The sequence below is a fragment of the Acaromyces ingoldii genome, assembly GCF_003144295.1.
Source record: "Acaromyces ingoldii strain MCA 4198 unplaced genomic scaffold FA10scaffold_1, whole genome shotgun sequence".
Classification (NCBI taxonomy): domain Eukaryota; kingdom Fungi; phylum Basidiomycota; class Exobasidiomycetes; order Exobasidiales; family Cryptobasidiaceae; genus Acaromyces; species Acaromyces ingoldii.
This window is the reverse complement of record NW_020290247.1, coordinates 4,225,972-4,238,222: the sequence shown is the minus strand read 5'-3', so window position 1 is coordinate 4,238,222 and position 12,251 is coordinate 4,225,972. Positions and strand designations below refer to the sequence as shown.

At 56.6% G+C, this 12,251-nt stretch overlaps 7 protein-coding genes across 7 annotated transcripts in view; 3 read left to right on the top strand and 4 right to left on the bottom strand.

Moving 5' to 3' along the window:
* Positions 1 to 32: 32 nt before the first annotated feature.
* Positions 33 to 1,665, top strand: FA10DRAFT_264869 (mitochondrial carrier). The gene is made up of 5 exons (XM_025520820.1): positions 33 to 223; positions 298 to 334; positions 392 to 573; positions 643 to 1,107; positions 1,176 to 1,665. The coding sequence occupies exons 1-5, from the start codon at positions 166 to 168 to the stop codon at positions 1,502 to 1,504; spliced, it is 1,071 nt and encodes a 356-aa protein (XP_025381524.1). The 5' UTR covers positions 33 to 165; the 3' UTR covers positions 1,505 to 1,665.
* FA10DRAFT_299608 (hypothetical protein) lies at positions 1,630 to 4,508 on the bottom strand. Its single transcript, XM_025524744.1, has 4 exons — positions 4,036 to 4,508; positions 3,355 to 3,964; positions 2,659 to 3,294; positions 1,630 to 2,599 (listed from the first exon to the last, which is right to left on the bottom strand). Exons 1-4 carry the CDS (start codon positions 4,464 to 4,466, stop codon positions 1,724 to 1,726), a joined length of 2,553 nt encoding a protein of 850 aa, XP_025381523.1. The 5' UTR covers positions 4,467 to 4,508; the 3' UTR covers positions 1,630 to 1,723.
* A 530-nt stretch (positions 4,509 to 5,038) lies between these two features.
* FA10DRAFT_264866 (hypothetical protein) lies at positions 5,039 to 5,944 on the top strand. Its single transcript, XM_025520819.1, has 4 exons — positions 5,039 to 5,083; positions 5,138 to 5,274; positions 5,334 to 5,369; positions 5,433 to 5,944. The coding sequence occupies exons 2-4, from the start codon at positions 5,179 to 5,181 to the stop codon at positions 5,838 to 5,840; spliced, it is 540 nt and encodes a 179-aa protein (XP_025381522.1). The 5' UTR covers positions 5,039 to 5,083; positions 5,138 to 5,178; the 3' UTR covers positions 5,841 to 5,944.
* FA10DRAFT_271042 (RNA-binding domain-containing protein) lies at positions 5,925 to 6,667 on the bottom strand (the record flags this gene model as incomplete). The annotated part of the gene is made up of 3 exons (XM_025523085.1): positions 5,925 to 6,044; positions 6,119 to 6,206; positions 6,270 to 6,667. The coding sequence occupies 3 exons, from the start codon at positions 6,665 to 6,667 to the stop codon at positions 5,925 to 5,927; spliced, it is 606 nt and encodes a 201-aa protein (XP_025381521.1).
* A 494-nt stretch (positions 6,668 to 7,161) lies between these two features.
* On the bottom strand, positions 7,162 to 8,305 carry FA10DRAFT_283903 (putative serine/threonine protein phosphatase 4 catalytic subunit; the record flags this gene model as incomplete). The annotated part of the gene is made up of 4 exons (XM_025523880.1): positions 7,162 to 7,557; positions 7,615 to 7,901; positions 7,992 to 8,206; positions 8,286 to 8,305. The coding sequence occupies 4 exons, from the start codon at positions 8,303 to 8,305 to the stop codon at positions 7,162 to 7,164; spliced, it is 918 nt and encodes a 305-aa protein (XP_025381520.1).
* A 383-nt stretch (positions 8,306 to 8,688) lies between these two features.
* FA10DRAFT_283902 (hypothetical protein) lies at positions 8,689 to 9,859 on the top strand (the record flags this gene model as incomplete). The annotated part of the gene is made up of 4 exons (XM_025523879.1): positions 8,689 to 9,125; positions 9,195 to 9,325; positions 9,399 to 9,625; positions 9,698 to 9,859. 4 exons carry the CDS (start codon positions 8,689 to 8,691, stop codon positions 9,857 to 9,859), a joined length of 957 nt encoding a protein of 318 aa, XP_025381519.1.
* Positions 9,754 to 12,251, bottom strand: part of FA10DRAFT_45913 (hypothetical protein) — a 3,432-nt gene continuing 934 nt past the window's right edge. Inside the window, exons 2-3 of the mRNA XM_025525499.1 lie at positions 11,337 to 12,251; positions 9,754 to 11,271 (exon numbers count right to left, since the gene is read on the bottom strand). The exon at positions 11,337 to 12,251 is cut by the window's right edge and continues 339 nt beyond it. Of these exons, the coding sequence (XP_025381518.1) occupies positions 9,870 to 11,271; positions 11,337 to 12,251 (2,317 nt within the window). The 3' untranslated portion in view covers positions 9,754 to 9,869. The remainder of the gene's footprint in view (positions 11,272 to 11,336) is intronic.

Genomic DNA, 12,251 nt, shown 5'->3' with positions numbered 1-12,251 from the left:
CGGGGAAATGAGGACCGAAGCCGATGGGCGACATCACAACCCGGTAGTGGCTCTTGCAGGGTTGGAATTTCACGACTTCGAGATAGCAAAGTGCTCACACGCATCTTCCTCTTCCCCACTTCCGGCCACCTCCGTCAAGCGCCGTCTCGCACGCCCGTCGTTGCAATGGCTCAACAAGAACCTCTGACGCCATTTGGCAATGCCTTGGCTGGCGCACTGGGCGGTAAGTGCGGGGAAAGGAATAGATAGACGCTTTCACAGATCCATCCGCTCACGTTGCTCCTTGATCTTGATCAGGCGTATTCTCCAACGCCGTCATCTATCCTCTCGATACGTGAGTGTCAATTGCCGAAATTGGACATGGCTCGAGCTGACTCTTGGCCCCCTCCAGCGTCAAGACGCGGATCCAGGCTGACCAGGGCCCAAAGAATGACGCCAAGAAGAAGGGTCAGGTGACCGTGCGCAAGGGCGCTGGTCTCCTCGAGGGAGTCATGACCATCGCTCGATCCAAGGAGGGTGTCACGGGTCTGTACAGAGGATTCGGCGCATCGATGGTCAACACCTTTTCCACCCGTGAGTGTCTTAGCGCCGTTCCTCACACTCTGTCTCGTCTTCCTCACTGACTTCATACCACATCCGCAGAATTCGCCTACTTCTATTGGTACACTGTTGTTCGGACGCTCTACGTCAACCGACTCGCCACAAAGGGCAAGGGAGGTGTCGCGCAGCTCTCGACGGCCGTCGAGCTCCTCTTGGGTGCCGTCGCTGGCGGCCTGGCGCAGATCTTCACCATCCCCGTCAGCGTCATTGCTACGCGGCAGCAGCTGGGCGGGCCGAGGAGCGACGAGGAGGACATCGTGGAGAAGAAGCAGGAGTTGGCGGCTGCAAACTCACCTGCTCAGCCTACGGCGTCGGCCAAGGCCAAGAGCGCAGCAGTTACTGCAGGAAAGTCGGTCGCGAAGGTGGCCAACCCGTCGGACCCGGACAGCTTCCTGGGCGTCGCAAGGGAAATCCTTCGCGACGACGGCATCACTGGGCTTTGGAGGGGTCTCAAGCCTAGTCTCGTCCTCACCGTGAACCCTGCCATCACTTACGGTGTCTTTGAGCGTGAGTGAAAGCATGAAGGCGGTTTTTCGTTTGAAGAAGAACTCTCTCGCTGACCTGCAGTATTACAGGCGTCAAGAACATCATCTTGGCTGCGTCGGATGGCAAGATGACGCCTGCCAAGTCGTTCCTCGTTGGTGCCGTCTCCAAGACGCTGGCTACTCTCGTCACGTTCCCCTACATTCTCGCAAAGGTTCGCCTGCAGGCAAAGGACACGCCGTACACGGGCGCAATCGACGTGCTGCAAAAGGTCTTTAAGCGAGAGGGCGTCATTGGCTGGTACAAGGGATGCCAGAGTCAGGTGACAAAGGCCGTCCTGGCCCAGGCCCTGCTCTTCTACTTCAGAGACTACTTTGAGGTCTGGACGAGAAAGATCCTCTACTCGGCAAAGAAGCCCTGAAGGAGCCAGGCTTCAGCAATTGGATCACGTCTCCCCTTCTCCCTCTCCCTCTCTCTCTTCCCTCACGTTGCTGCCGGACTCCGTCTCCAACTTACGAACCAAGACCTCACAAACTGTCTTGTATAGCTCGCTTGGCACTCAATGAGATTCTTTTCCATAGATGATTCGGGTGATAATGGATCTGCTAGGCGGTCAAGTGAAGACGGGAGACAAAAGGCTCTAGTACCCAGGCTTGGGATTGAGCGAGGAGTCTTCGCCCTTGATTAGCACCGCCGTGACGGCCGAGGTGAGCTGCGTCTTGAAATTGGGCGGATTGAGCCTGCCAGCCTTGAAAAAGTGTCGAATGAGCTCCTTGGTATCTTTGACCGCGCCCGACTTGACCAGGTCAAGAATCTCTTGCTCGAGCGGTGAAGCCGGCACTCGTTGGCCTCCCTCACGCCGCGAGGGCGACCCAGACCTTGAACCAGCGTGGGCAGGCGGCGAGCGGGTGCCGGCGCCCGACGGAGAACGAGCGCCGGGAGCCTCCTCGGATCTGGGAGACCCTGGCTGGGAGTTGGACCGGCTCTGGCTGCCACCTCGCTGAAGATTGGAAGACGTACGGGGACGCTTGCTCGAATCGTTTGAATCGAGGCGATTGTGCGACGACGGTGTGCTATTGCCCGAATTTGCAGTGTCAGATTTTCGTTTGAGCGAAGGTGGTGGTGTCGCACGGTCGGGAGAGCCAGACCGACTGCCCTGACGGCTATGGGACCCTGCCCGGTTGGGACTTGTCGCTCGTTGGGCCACACTGGCGTGCCCTGCTCCGGGCCTACCCTGTTGCTGCTGCTGTTGCTGCTGAGGCCTGCGACCCGCTTGCTGCTGTGATTGACCCCGGCCCGCCACATTGCTTTGCTGTGCGTGCTTCTCGGACCGACCCGACGGCGTATTGGCTCGCGAGTTTTCGTTAGATGGTCGTTTGCTTGCATCCGCTGTCGCTGAGCCATTGGTCTGAGCACCATTCTTGGCAGCTTCGCGTGCTTCACGTTCTTTTTCTTCGCGGACCTGTCGAAGTGCCTCTTCAGGGTTATTCATAACCGTGTCTTCGTCGTCGGAGTCCTTAGAAGAGTTCGATGATCAGCAAATGCCTCAAAACTGACAAGGGAACAAGAACTCACTTCACTAGCGTAAGGATCACGGTCTTCGTCGTCTTCGTCGTAGGCTTCATTGCCTTCTCTTCTGCCCAGGGCGCGCATGATCTTTCGCATCTGCTTTCCGCTGCCCGTCAGCTGGTCGTCCTCGCGTCTGCCCTTGCGGCCTCGACCATCGTCGAATAGGTCGTCGTCCTCATCAGCCTCCTCACGAGCTGCATCTTCCTCAGCCTTGGCCATTTCACGCTTCAGCCTCTGCTCCAGCTCCTTGGTTTCCTCTTCACCCAGCGCATAGTCGTCCCCCTCGTTCCTCTCCTCGTCGTCGGGAAATGACTCTTCAAAGTCGATTTCGCCATAGGTTCCTTCCTCACTTTTGACTCGAGGTCCAGAACTGACGGCAGTGAATTTGCTCCTCCGGCTCGATGAATCGCGATCATATGCGTTGCTGTTGCGCGCGGAGAAGGAACCTGGCAGCGCCAGTTCTCGGAGATACGCAATGTCGTCATCTTCCTTCTTTGGTGCTCCACCCCCTCCACGGCCTGACCACGAGCTCGCACCACCGACTCTGCGTCCGATAGCAGGATTCCCGTCGTCACCATTCTGCCGGTGTATGAAGCGGTCGAGGACACCTTCGCCCATTCTCGCCTTCTGTTGCTTTTTGTACTGTAAAATGTCCAGGTCAGATCAGCACTGCCATGGCTAGTGCACCTTTTCTACACTCACCAGCTCCTCGGCCTCTTCCCAGCCGATCTTGTTCGCATGCTTCGGTCGTTGAAGAAACTTGTACATTCTCGACACGGGCACCATGCGGAACCCTCCTGCGCCTCGGTCGTCGAAGATGAAGAGGGCGTGGGACATGGCACCTCCAGCCGACGTCGATGCGCTCTCATGAGCCTCTCCATCCAATTTCCCAATCCAAGGCGAATGATTGGGTCCGTGAGGATCATCGTCGTCCTCTTCGCTGCTCTCATCGCCCTTTCCCTTTCCCTTCTTCCCTCGGACGCCCACCTCCTCCTTCTTCACGCCGTCCTCCTCAGGCTTGGCCTTGGATGACAATCGCACCGGCCAGGCTCCTCCCTCTTTTCGCACTTTGATGGCCTGTTCGAGTGCCTTGAGGCCGTTTCTATTTGGCGTCTTTGCCGGCTCCCACTTCTTCTTTGTCTCCCAATCCTCTAGGACCCAGGGTAGGGCCTCCTCATTCATCGTCTTGCGCGCAACTGAAGAAGCTTTGTACACCTCTCTCACACGCTTCTGGAACATGCCCGCCTTCTGCCGGGTGGCATTATTGGCAGTGGCACTTGGCCCAATGAGGCTTGCATCGGCTGTTGCTCCTCTGTTTCGACGAGGCGCCAAGTCGGTCAGTGATCACTGGGTGCATCAAGCAGGTAATTGGCGTGTGCTCACTTGACAGGGTTCAATCGTGCAAGCGCCGCCTCAACAGGTTCGGAGTCATCATCGGGAAAGGGCCATAGCAGCGGGATCTTCTTGACAGGAACTCCAGTTGGTGCTGGGTTGCCATCCTGCGAGGGAGGTGGGACCATGATGGCATTGCCATACTGGTCAAGGACTGGCGATCCCGCTCTCGGAAGCTTGTCCTTCTCCTTTGGTGGCAATTTCCTGTTGAGCCTGACTGGGCCTGGGAACTGAGCCGCATCAGAAGGGTTGACTCGCGCGTGCGAGGCAAGCTTCATGAGGTGGTGCTTCCAGTCGCCCGTCGAGGAGCTATAGAGGGGGATGTCGCGAAACGTCGTGGGCTCAGCCGGTGTGGCTGCGCCTGACGCTGGCTCCTCCTTCTTGACGCCATCCTCTTGCTTGACTGGTGTGCCAGACAACATGATCGTGAGGGGGAAGGACTGCCTTGGTGTGGACAATCAGTGATAGACAAGTCTGAGAAGCAAGGTTGCGCCCCACGTGAATTTTTGCTCCACTCAGGCGCGCTCGGGCCGCCTGGAGGGTCGGAAGACTGCACCTCCTCCAACCTGCGCCTAGTCTCGAGCTGCCTTACGTCGCCGATGGAGGAAGCAGGCGGGCCTTCAACGCCGGCTTTGACGCTGGATGCATTCAGACTAAAGATCCCGAGAGACGCGGCGCAGGAGAGAGAAGGGCAGAAGCAGCAAGAGCAAGAAGATAGCGATCTCGAGGCGTGTCTCGCAGAGGAGCCAGCCACCTGTACCGATGGCTTCTTCTACATTCCCAACTTTATCACTGAGGATGAAGAGAGGTATTTGATCGAAAAGGTGTGTGTGGCTGCTGAAAGCTTCTCACTCGGTGATCACCCGCTAAATTTGAGCATTACCCACAGATCAATTCGGCCCCGCTTCCCAAATGGAAGACGCTGGCAGCGAGAAGGTCAGTTCTGAGAAAGAAAGAAGATCAAGTCCCGCCAAGATGAGCCTGACACTGTGGACTTCTCTCTTGAGTGGTCGTGACCTGTGCAGGTTGCAGTATTGGGGTGGGTCACCAGGCTTTTGCTGGAGCGCCTTTACAGTCACTGACGGTCCTTCAGGCGGGCAAGTGTCGAGCAAGCAGACGTTGATTCCCGAGCCAATGCCAGACTTCTTGGTCAAGTTCCCCCCAGTCGTACGCAGAACAAAGTTTACGGGCGCTTTCAAGGGCAGTCAGCACGGCGAACCGAATCACTGTGTAGGCATTGACTAGCGTTTTAAGGTCCGTCGATGGGCTGACCGGGACTCTTCTTTCAGCTGGTCAACGAGTACGAACCGGGCCAAGGTATCATGGTGCGTCACTAAGGGAAGGAGATACAATACATGCGCTGTGTAAGCTGACTACGTCTTCTGCAGCCTCACGAGGACGGAGATGCGTACTTTCCTGCGGTGGCCACCATATCGTTGGGGTCGCACACGCTCCTCGACATCTACCGGTATGCTTCCGAGGACAAGGCTGAGTCAGAGTCAAAGGGCCGTGCGCGCGAACAGGACCCCCGCTTCTCAATCCTACAGGAACGGAGAAGCCTTCTCGTCACGAGAGGGGCGGCTTACAAGGCCTTCCTTCACGGTATTGCAGAGCGGCGTCAAGACACACAAGAGCATCTGAGCAAAGTCATCAATGCCGACAGGATAAAGGATGCTGAACTCAAAAGTGCGCTCAACGGATCGTCGCTCGAGCGGCAGAAGCGGCTCAGTCTGACACTTCGAGATGTCGAAAGGGTCTCCAAAGGTCTTGCAGGTCTCCTGGGTCGACGGCCTTGAGCTGGACAATTAATGTATACAAGAAGAAAAGGATGTGATTGGATTGCCACCTTTTAGGCAAGGTAATTTTGATGGCAGACGAGATCAATACCTTCCGCGGTACCCTCTTGCCCTTCCTCGCCCTCTGAACGGCCTTCCCCTGCCCCTCCCACGCCCGCGGCCCCTCGCGGCCATGCCCGGCAGATTTGTCCTCTTTGCTGTGACCTGTTGCCGATTGAGAAGATGGATGAGCCTCAAGACAGTGAGACACGTTCACACAAAAGCATGATGCTGCCCACCTTGATTAATCTTCCCCGGAAGAGGCTCTCGTTCATCACCATGGCGTTCGCCACCAGAGAGGGATCCGCAAACTCGACGTATGCATATCTGGTCGCTCTCCATCATTAGTACTCTGAAAGTCGCTGGGGAACAGGACTTAAGAGAACTCACCCTTTGGGATGGCCCGTGAACTTGTCGCACAGGATCGTGACCCGATTGATGGTCCCACAGCTGCTAAAGTGCTGCTGAATCTCCTCTGGCGTCGCTCCGTAATCGACGTTGCCCACATACACGCTCCTCGCATCCACCTCTTCCTTTTCCTCGTCGGTCGCGCCCATGCCGCCAGCGCCGGCCTGGCCGCCGCTGCCATCGACGCCGTCTTCGTCAAACGACGAGGAAGCAGGCAGGCCGTGGTTGGCCTCGGCCTGCATCTCGCGCAGCTTGGCTGCCTCAGCCTCCATCTCGGCCACGCGGGCCTTCATCGCTTCCAGCTCAGCCTCATCAACGTCGTCATCGTCTCCTCCTCCCCCTCCCGCGCCTGCGCCAGCTCCAGAAGACGACCCGCCCATACCGCTGCTGGGGCCCGCGCCAGCAACTCCACCCTCCTCGCCACCGCCGCTTGCCCCTCCGAATTGGATCTCATCCTGGATCGCGCTCATCTCTGCTCGCCTCTCGGGGTGTGCGTGTGTGTAATTTGGTGTTTTCCTTCTTAGCAGCCGGCCAAAACAGAAAATCTCGAAGACGCCTGCTTGGAAGAGAGCGAGCTAGAAAGTCACGTGCGCGCAAGAGTGTGTCGTGAATTGGTGACGATGGCAGTGGACGAGCAACGAGAAGGCTCAGCAAGGACAAGAAAGTAATACAATTGTCTTCCGGTTTGTGAGAAGGAAGAAAGAGAGAGATATCTAGAGAGTCAAAGCCTGCGGTGAAGGAATGAGAGGAGAAGAGAGGGAGAAAGTGATAGGAAGAGAACATGGAAGTCTATTTGTACAGAACGGGAAAAGGGGGTGAGAAGGGAATCTCAGGCCTCCGGATACGAGAGAGCGAGGGTAACTGCGCAACTACCTCACAGAAAGTAGTCTGGAGCGCTGCGCTTCGATGGCACGTTTTGGCTCTCTTGTGCCGCGGCGTCGAATGTCTCGTACTTTTGATTAAGCCCGTCGTCGAGCTTGAGGATGCTGGCCACGTTGCCGCACCGGTAGCAGTAGTTTGGCGCGCTCCAGACTGTGACGATGGTCGAGTCGAACATGAGTTTGTAGCCCTCCAAAACAAGTTGGTGGGCACGCGCAATGAGGTCGATGTCGTTGGTGTGCGCAAAGTGCGTCGCCACGTCGCCGCCAAATAGGAAGCCGGCTCCGCGCGGCGACATACCCCATCCGACAATCTCGTCGGGATCCGACCAGAGAAGGTCGCACATGGCTCCGTCGTGCGGCACCTCCTGCTTCCGATCGATGGACCGAATCTGGTTTGTATTTGTCAGAAGGGCGTATTTGTCTTTGGGAAAGGCTGCTCCACTCACCTGGTCAATTGTCGATACGCTCGGACTGAGACCACCATGGACACAAAACACCCGACCGTCGACTACAGCACCCAGTGCAAGATAGTCAAACACTTCGCAACAATACCGCCAGACATTTGAGCTGCCGTACTTGCGCGAGCACTCGTCGTAAAAGCCATAGACCTGGGTGATCTGCCGCGACTCGTGGTTGCCCCTGATCAAGGTGATCCGATCGGGATAGCGAACCTTGTATGCGAGCAGGAGCAGGAATGTCTCGACGCTGTAGAAGCCTCTGTCGACAAAGTCGCCTGTTTCAGAGTGGAGCAATGGGTCAGTCACGACATGATTTCCGAATAGGCACGTCCAAAGAGAAGGCAGGTGAAGCGCGAGACACACACCCATGAAGAGATAATTGGTCGTTGGACAGGGGCCTCCATGCCGAAACAGTTCCATCAAGTCCCAGAACTGTCCGTGAATGTCGCCACAGATGGTCACCGGTGCGTCGACATGCTGGACGTTGGCCTCTTCGACGAGGATCTCTCTCGCCTTCAGACACAGATCCTTGACCTGCGACTCGGATATCGGCTCACAACGCTCCAGCTGGGCGATTTGCCTGAAGAGATCGATACAGGGCCCCGGGCATCAGCGTCTGAAGCTGAGAAAGAACACGGTCTCCCAGGCCGGGCGCTCACCTGTCCAGATCGGACGGCATCGTGTGACGTGGCCCTCGGCAGTCCTACGAGCCCTCCCTTGCGGATGAGGGATGCCTCCTCCTGCCTTGACCTCCCCTTGACGCCACTTGGATTGCTCAATCGTAGAAACACGCTCAGACCTGCCTCGTCGTGGCCGTTGTCGTCAAAGTTCGTCGCGGTGATGATGATGATGATCAATGTCCCGGAGTTTGGCTCTGTTTGAGACCAGGAAATTTTTCAGAATTCAATCCACAAGGCGGAGAAATCCAAATTTACCCACGTGGGATCCGGGCCCTGTCAGAAGCCAAAATCTGCCTGCAGCTCCAGGGATTTTGAGGTGTGTATCTCTCTCTCTCTCTCTGTTGCAGAGAACAACACCTTCGGGAAGAAGAGGCACAACGCCATGACGACGCTTCCCTCGCCCTCGTTGCGTGACATTCTCTCGCCATCGCCGGCCGTGTCTGCTGCTGCTGGAGCAGCCACCGCAGGTCCATCAAACTCAGCCTACCTCTCGCCGCTGCAGCATTCGCTCGTATACGAGCTGACGACGCGTCGCGCCCACATCCACGCCCAACGGCTCCGGGCGCGTTTCTGGAGGGAGCGGGAACAGCGCCTCTCCACTGGCAGTCTCGACGAAGGTGCTGAGCACGACGAGGAGGAGGAGTTGGACAGGTTGATTGAGGAGAGAAAAGCCAGGCTGGAGCTGCTTCGTCTCCGTCGAGCGCTCCGGGACACGATCGTCGAGAACGCGGACGCGGCATTCGTCATCAACCGCTCTCTCTCAATGACGCAGCCACCACCGTTTCTTGCTCATGGCGAGCCAGCACTCCACGTGGACGGGTGAGTCGCCGTTGTCACTGCCGTTCGTTTTTCCTCGCACCTTGCATTGGCCAGCTGAAGACAAAGCAGGCCGCTTTCTGCACAGCCGACGCGTATTCTCGTGCATCGGCGTGATCAGCTAGCACTCAAGTGCCTTGAAGCTGACCAGGAGGTCAAGTCCATCCGGGCAGATCGCGCTGGGATAACGAAGGACATAGAGGGTCAGTACATGATGACTGCGCCGGCTGTTTGGTGCCGCACACTGAGGGCAACGAGATCATCACCTTGGCACAGAAACGCGGACGTTGACCTCGTCGTTGCTGGAGGTGATTCAGAAAAGAAAGAGCGAAGTGGCCGCGCAGAGGGACAACCTCTTTGCCGATGCGACAGCGCGCGAGATACCCGAGAAGAGACCAGGACCCAGGAAGGGTGGACCCAAGGCCGTCGAAAGAGTCCGTGCCTTGGAAAAGGAGCTGGCCACCGTTCTCGGTCAAAAGGAGATGGCAAAGGGCACGCTGAGGGTGAGAATTCATCGTCTCGTTCCATTCTAATCCAGCAAGATATCTAATACCGTCGAGCAAACTAAAATATAGGGCATCATTCTGGAATCTGGGGTCGACTGGTACGCTAGCCGCGAGCTTCGCGAGCTGATTTTATCCCTCACCGACGATGACGGACTGGATTCAGAGGAGGAAGAGGTGGACAAAGGAACGGATGAGGGATTGAATGAAGACCAAGACGAGGACGAGATGTAGCGGGTCGAGTTTACGGTGCATGCTGGGTTGACGTTGATGCCTCGGCTGCGTGTTGTTGTCTCCCACGACCTCTACTTCCAGAGAGAGGAGATTTCTTCATCACATGTTCCCACTTATGCGTCAAAGCAGACCGGCCGCTCTCGTCTTTGCTCGCGTAGCGTTCCTTGGGATTCTTGAGGCCGGGCATCGGGATCTTGGGATCGTTTTTAGCCAGTACATCGATATTGGCGATTGTCCTCTTCATATCATCGGCGAATAGCCCATCGACTTGCTTCTTGAGTTGAGTCACGTCAGGCCTTCGTTCCTTGACCAAGGGCATTATAGTTCCGAAAGCCTTCATTGAGTCAAGTAGATCTCCCTGTTGCTTGGTGGACGGTCTATGAGCCAATATGACGTGTTTGTCGACATACATGCCGGCATCAGATTTGGATCTTGCTAAAGAAGGAGGCTTCGGGTCTTCGATCACAGGACGGGGGTTCTTTTCTGTGAGCCTTGGGGACATTGACCCATGCTTCTCGATCCCGAGAGTCTTGAGTTCCGACTTCTCTCTAAAGAAATTCTTCGGTACTCTTTTCTTTTTCTTAACATTGGCCTGTCGTTGCCTTTCGGCTCGGGTCCACGACGGAGGGTGGCTACTACTCTCTCCAGAAAGGTGCGACGCCTGCGGCAGAGTCTCCTGCCTTGGAGAAGGTTGAGTTTTGGTCGATTTGCTGCTGGACCACGGTAATTTCGATTTGAGGCTGCTCCACGACTCGCTGATGCCCTTCTTCATCTTCTGCCACAATGTCGGCTTGGTTTTCCCCTGCTCTGGCGAAGGTGAACTTCGTGGCCCGCGGTGCGCTTGTTCAGGCGACAATGATCCTTGCGGCCTCCTGTGCACCCTTCCAGACGACGTTGTTATTTCGTGCGACTTGCGTTGCGGACTCGTCCTTCCCGGCGACGATGGTTGCGACCCGTCGTGTTCGATTTCTGTCGACGAGTGCCCATGTTCTGGCGGCGATCGTTGCGATCTGTCGTGCTCAATTTCTGACAACGAATGTACATGGTCTTGCGACGACTGGTGTTGGGTTTCGACGGCTGGAGATCCATCTTCCGGCCAGCGTTTGGAATCATGATGCTCCCACATCTCCGGTGGCGGGCCGGAGCCATCGCGGGTTAAGGTTCTGCCCTGAGCCCAGCGGCTATCAGGTTTTGTGCCGCGAATTTCAGGACTAAACAATCTGTCACTCGGCCTTAGCTCTATCGACGCATAGTCTCCCTTCGTCACGGGCTGTGATTGCGTCTTGTGGAAGTGTTTAGTCGGGTTAAAGAGCCTTGGGGGATCCGGCAAGTCATAGTTGACCCTGCTAGGAAGAGATTTTGATCGCTGTAGCGGTTTGTCCGCCAACGGAGGGGGATGCTGAAACGGACGACTATAGATTTAAAGGTCAGTATCGTTGTGTCACGGCGCGAGATCCGTGGAGAGGAGAATACTCACCTGCCTTGAACTGCTTTCCCTTTGGCGGAAGATGCTGACGATGACGCCACCAAAGATCCCGTCGAGGGAGGTGGGGACTGATCGAACAGATCTTGAAGAGTTGTCCTCACTGGTCTAGGTCCCTGCCATGGCTTATCTGACTTATCAAAATGTTTAAAGAGAGGCATTCTATCTCTTTCTCCAGACGATGAGGCCACAACATGCCCCTTCCCTCGCACCGATGAAGCATCGGGCGGGTTCTTGTTGCGCCATGGACTTAGTCGGTCGAAAAGAGACTTCGTATTCTTTGTCTCGGGCTGTGGCAGCGCGCTGGTGTCGACTTGATGAGAATGAGGCGAGTCGGACGCTTGCTGCGAGGGGACAGGACTGCCCGACTTCTTCCTGCTCCAAAAGCTTAAATGGTCTTCAAAGGTCTTCTTCTCCTTCGTCTTGGGCTGAGCCGGCACACTGGTGGTGAATTCATGAGAATGCGGCGAGGGAGACTCAGACAGGACGAGAGGATTGCTGAATGTCACCCCCTTTTTTTTCTTCCCGGGGGCAGGACTGGCTGCTTGAATCTCGTGGTGCGTCCCAAGGTCAGTGGAGCTTCCCGACCCCGATCCTTGTGATGAACTGCGCGCCCAGCTATTTCTGCGAGGATCGACAAGAACATGATAGTCCTCGTCGGGACCCAACTCCGAGGCATGAACATGAGGATTGTCCGGAGTGCTATCAAACCTCGGAGAACCAGTGTCCTCCCGATGGCTTCCTGCCTGGGACACTGGTGACGCCGTTAATGAAGAGGCATGACTGGATGGTGGCGACAAAGGGGTCGGGGGAAAGTCATGAGCGGTCGCCCGGGATTCCCTCTGCCCTCCCGGTGGCGTCAAAAGTCCCGAGTGGGAGCCATGAGCAGTCTCCCAGGATCCCCTCTGC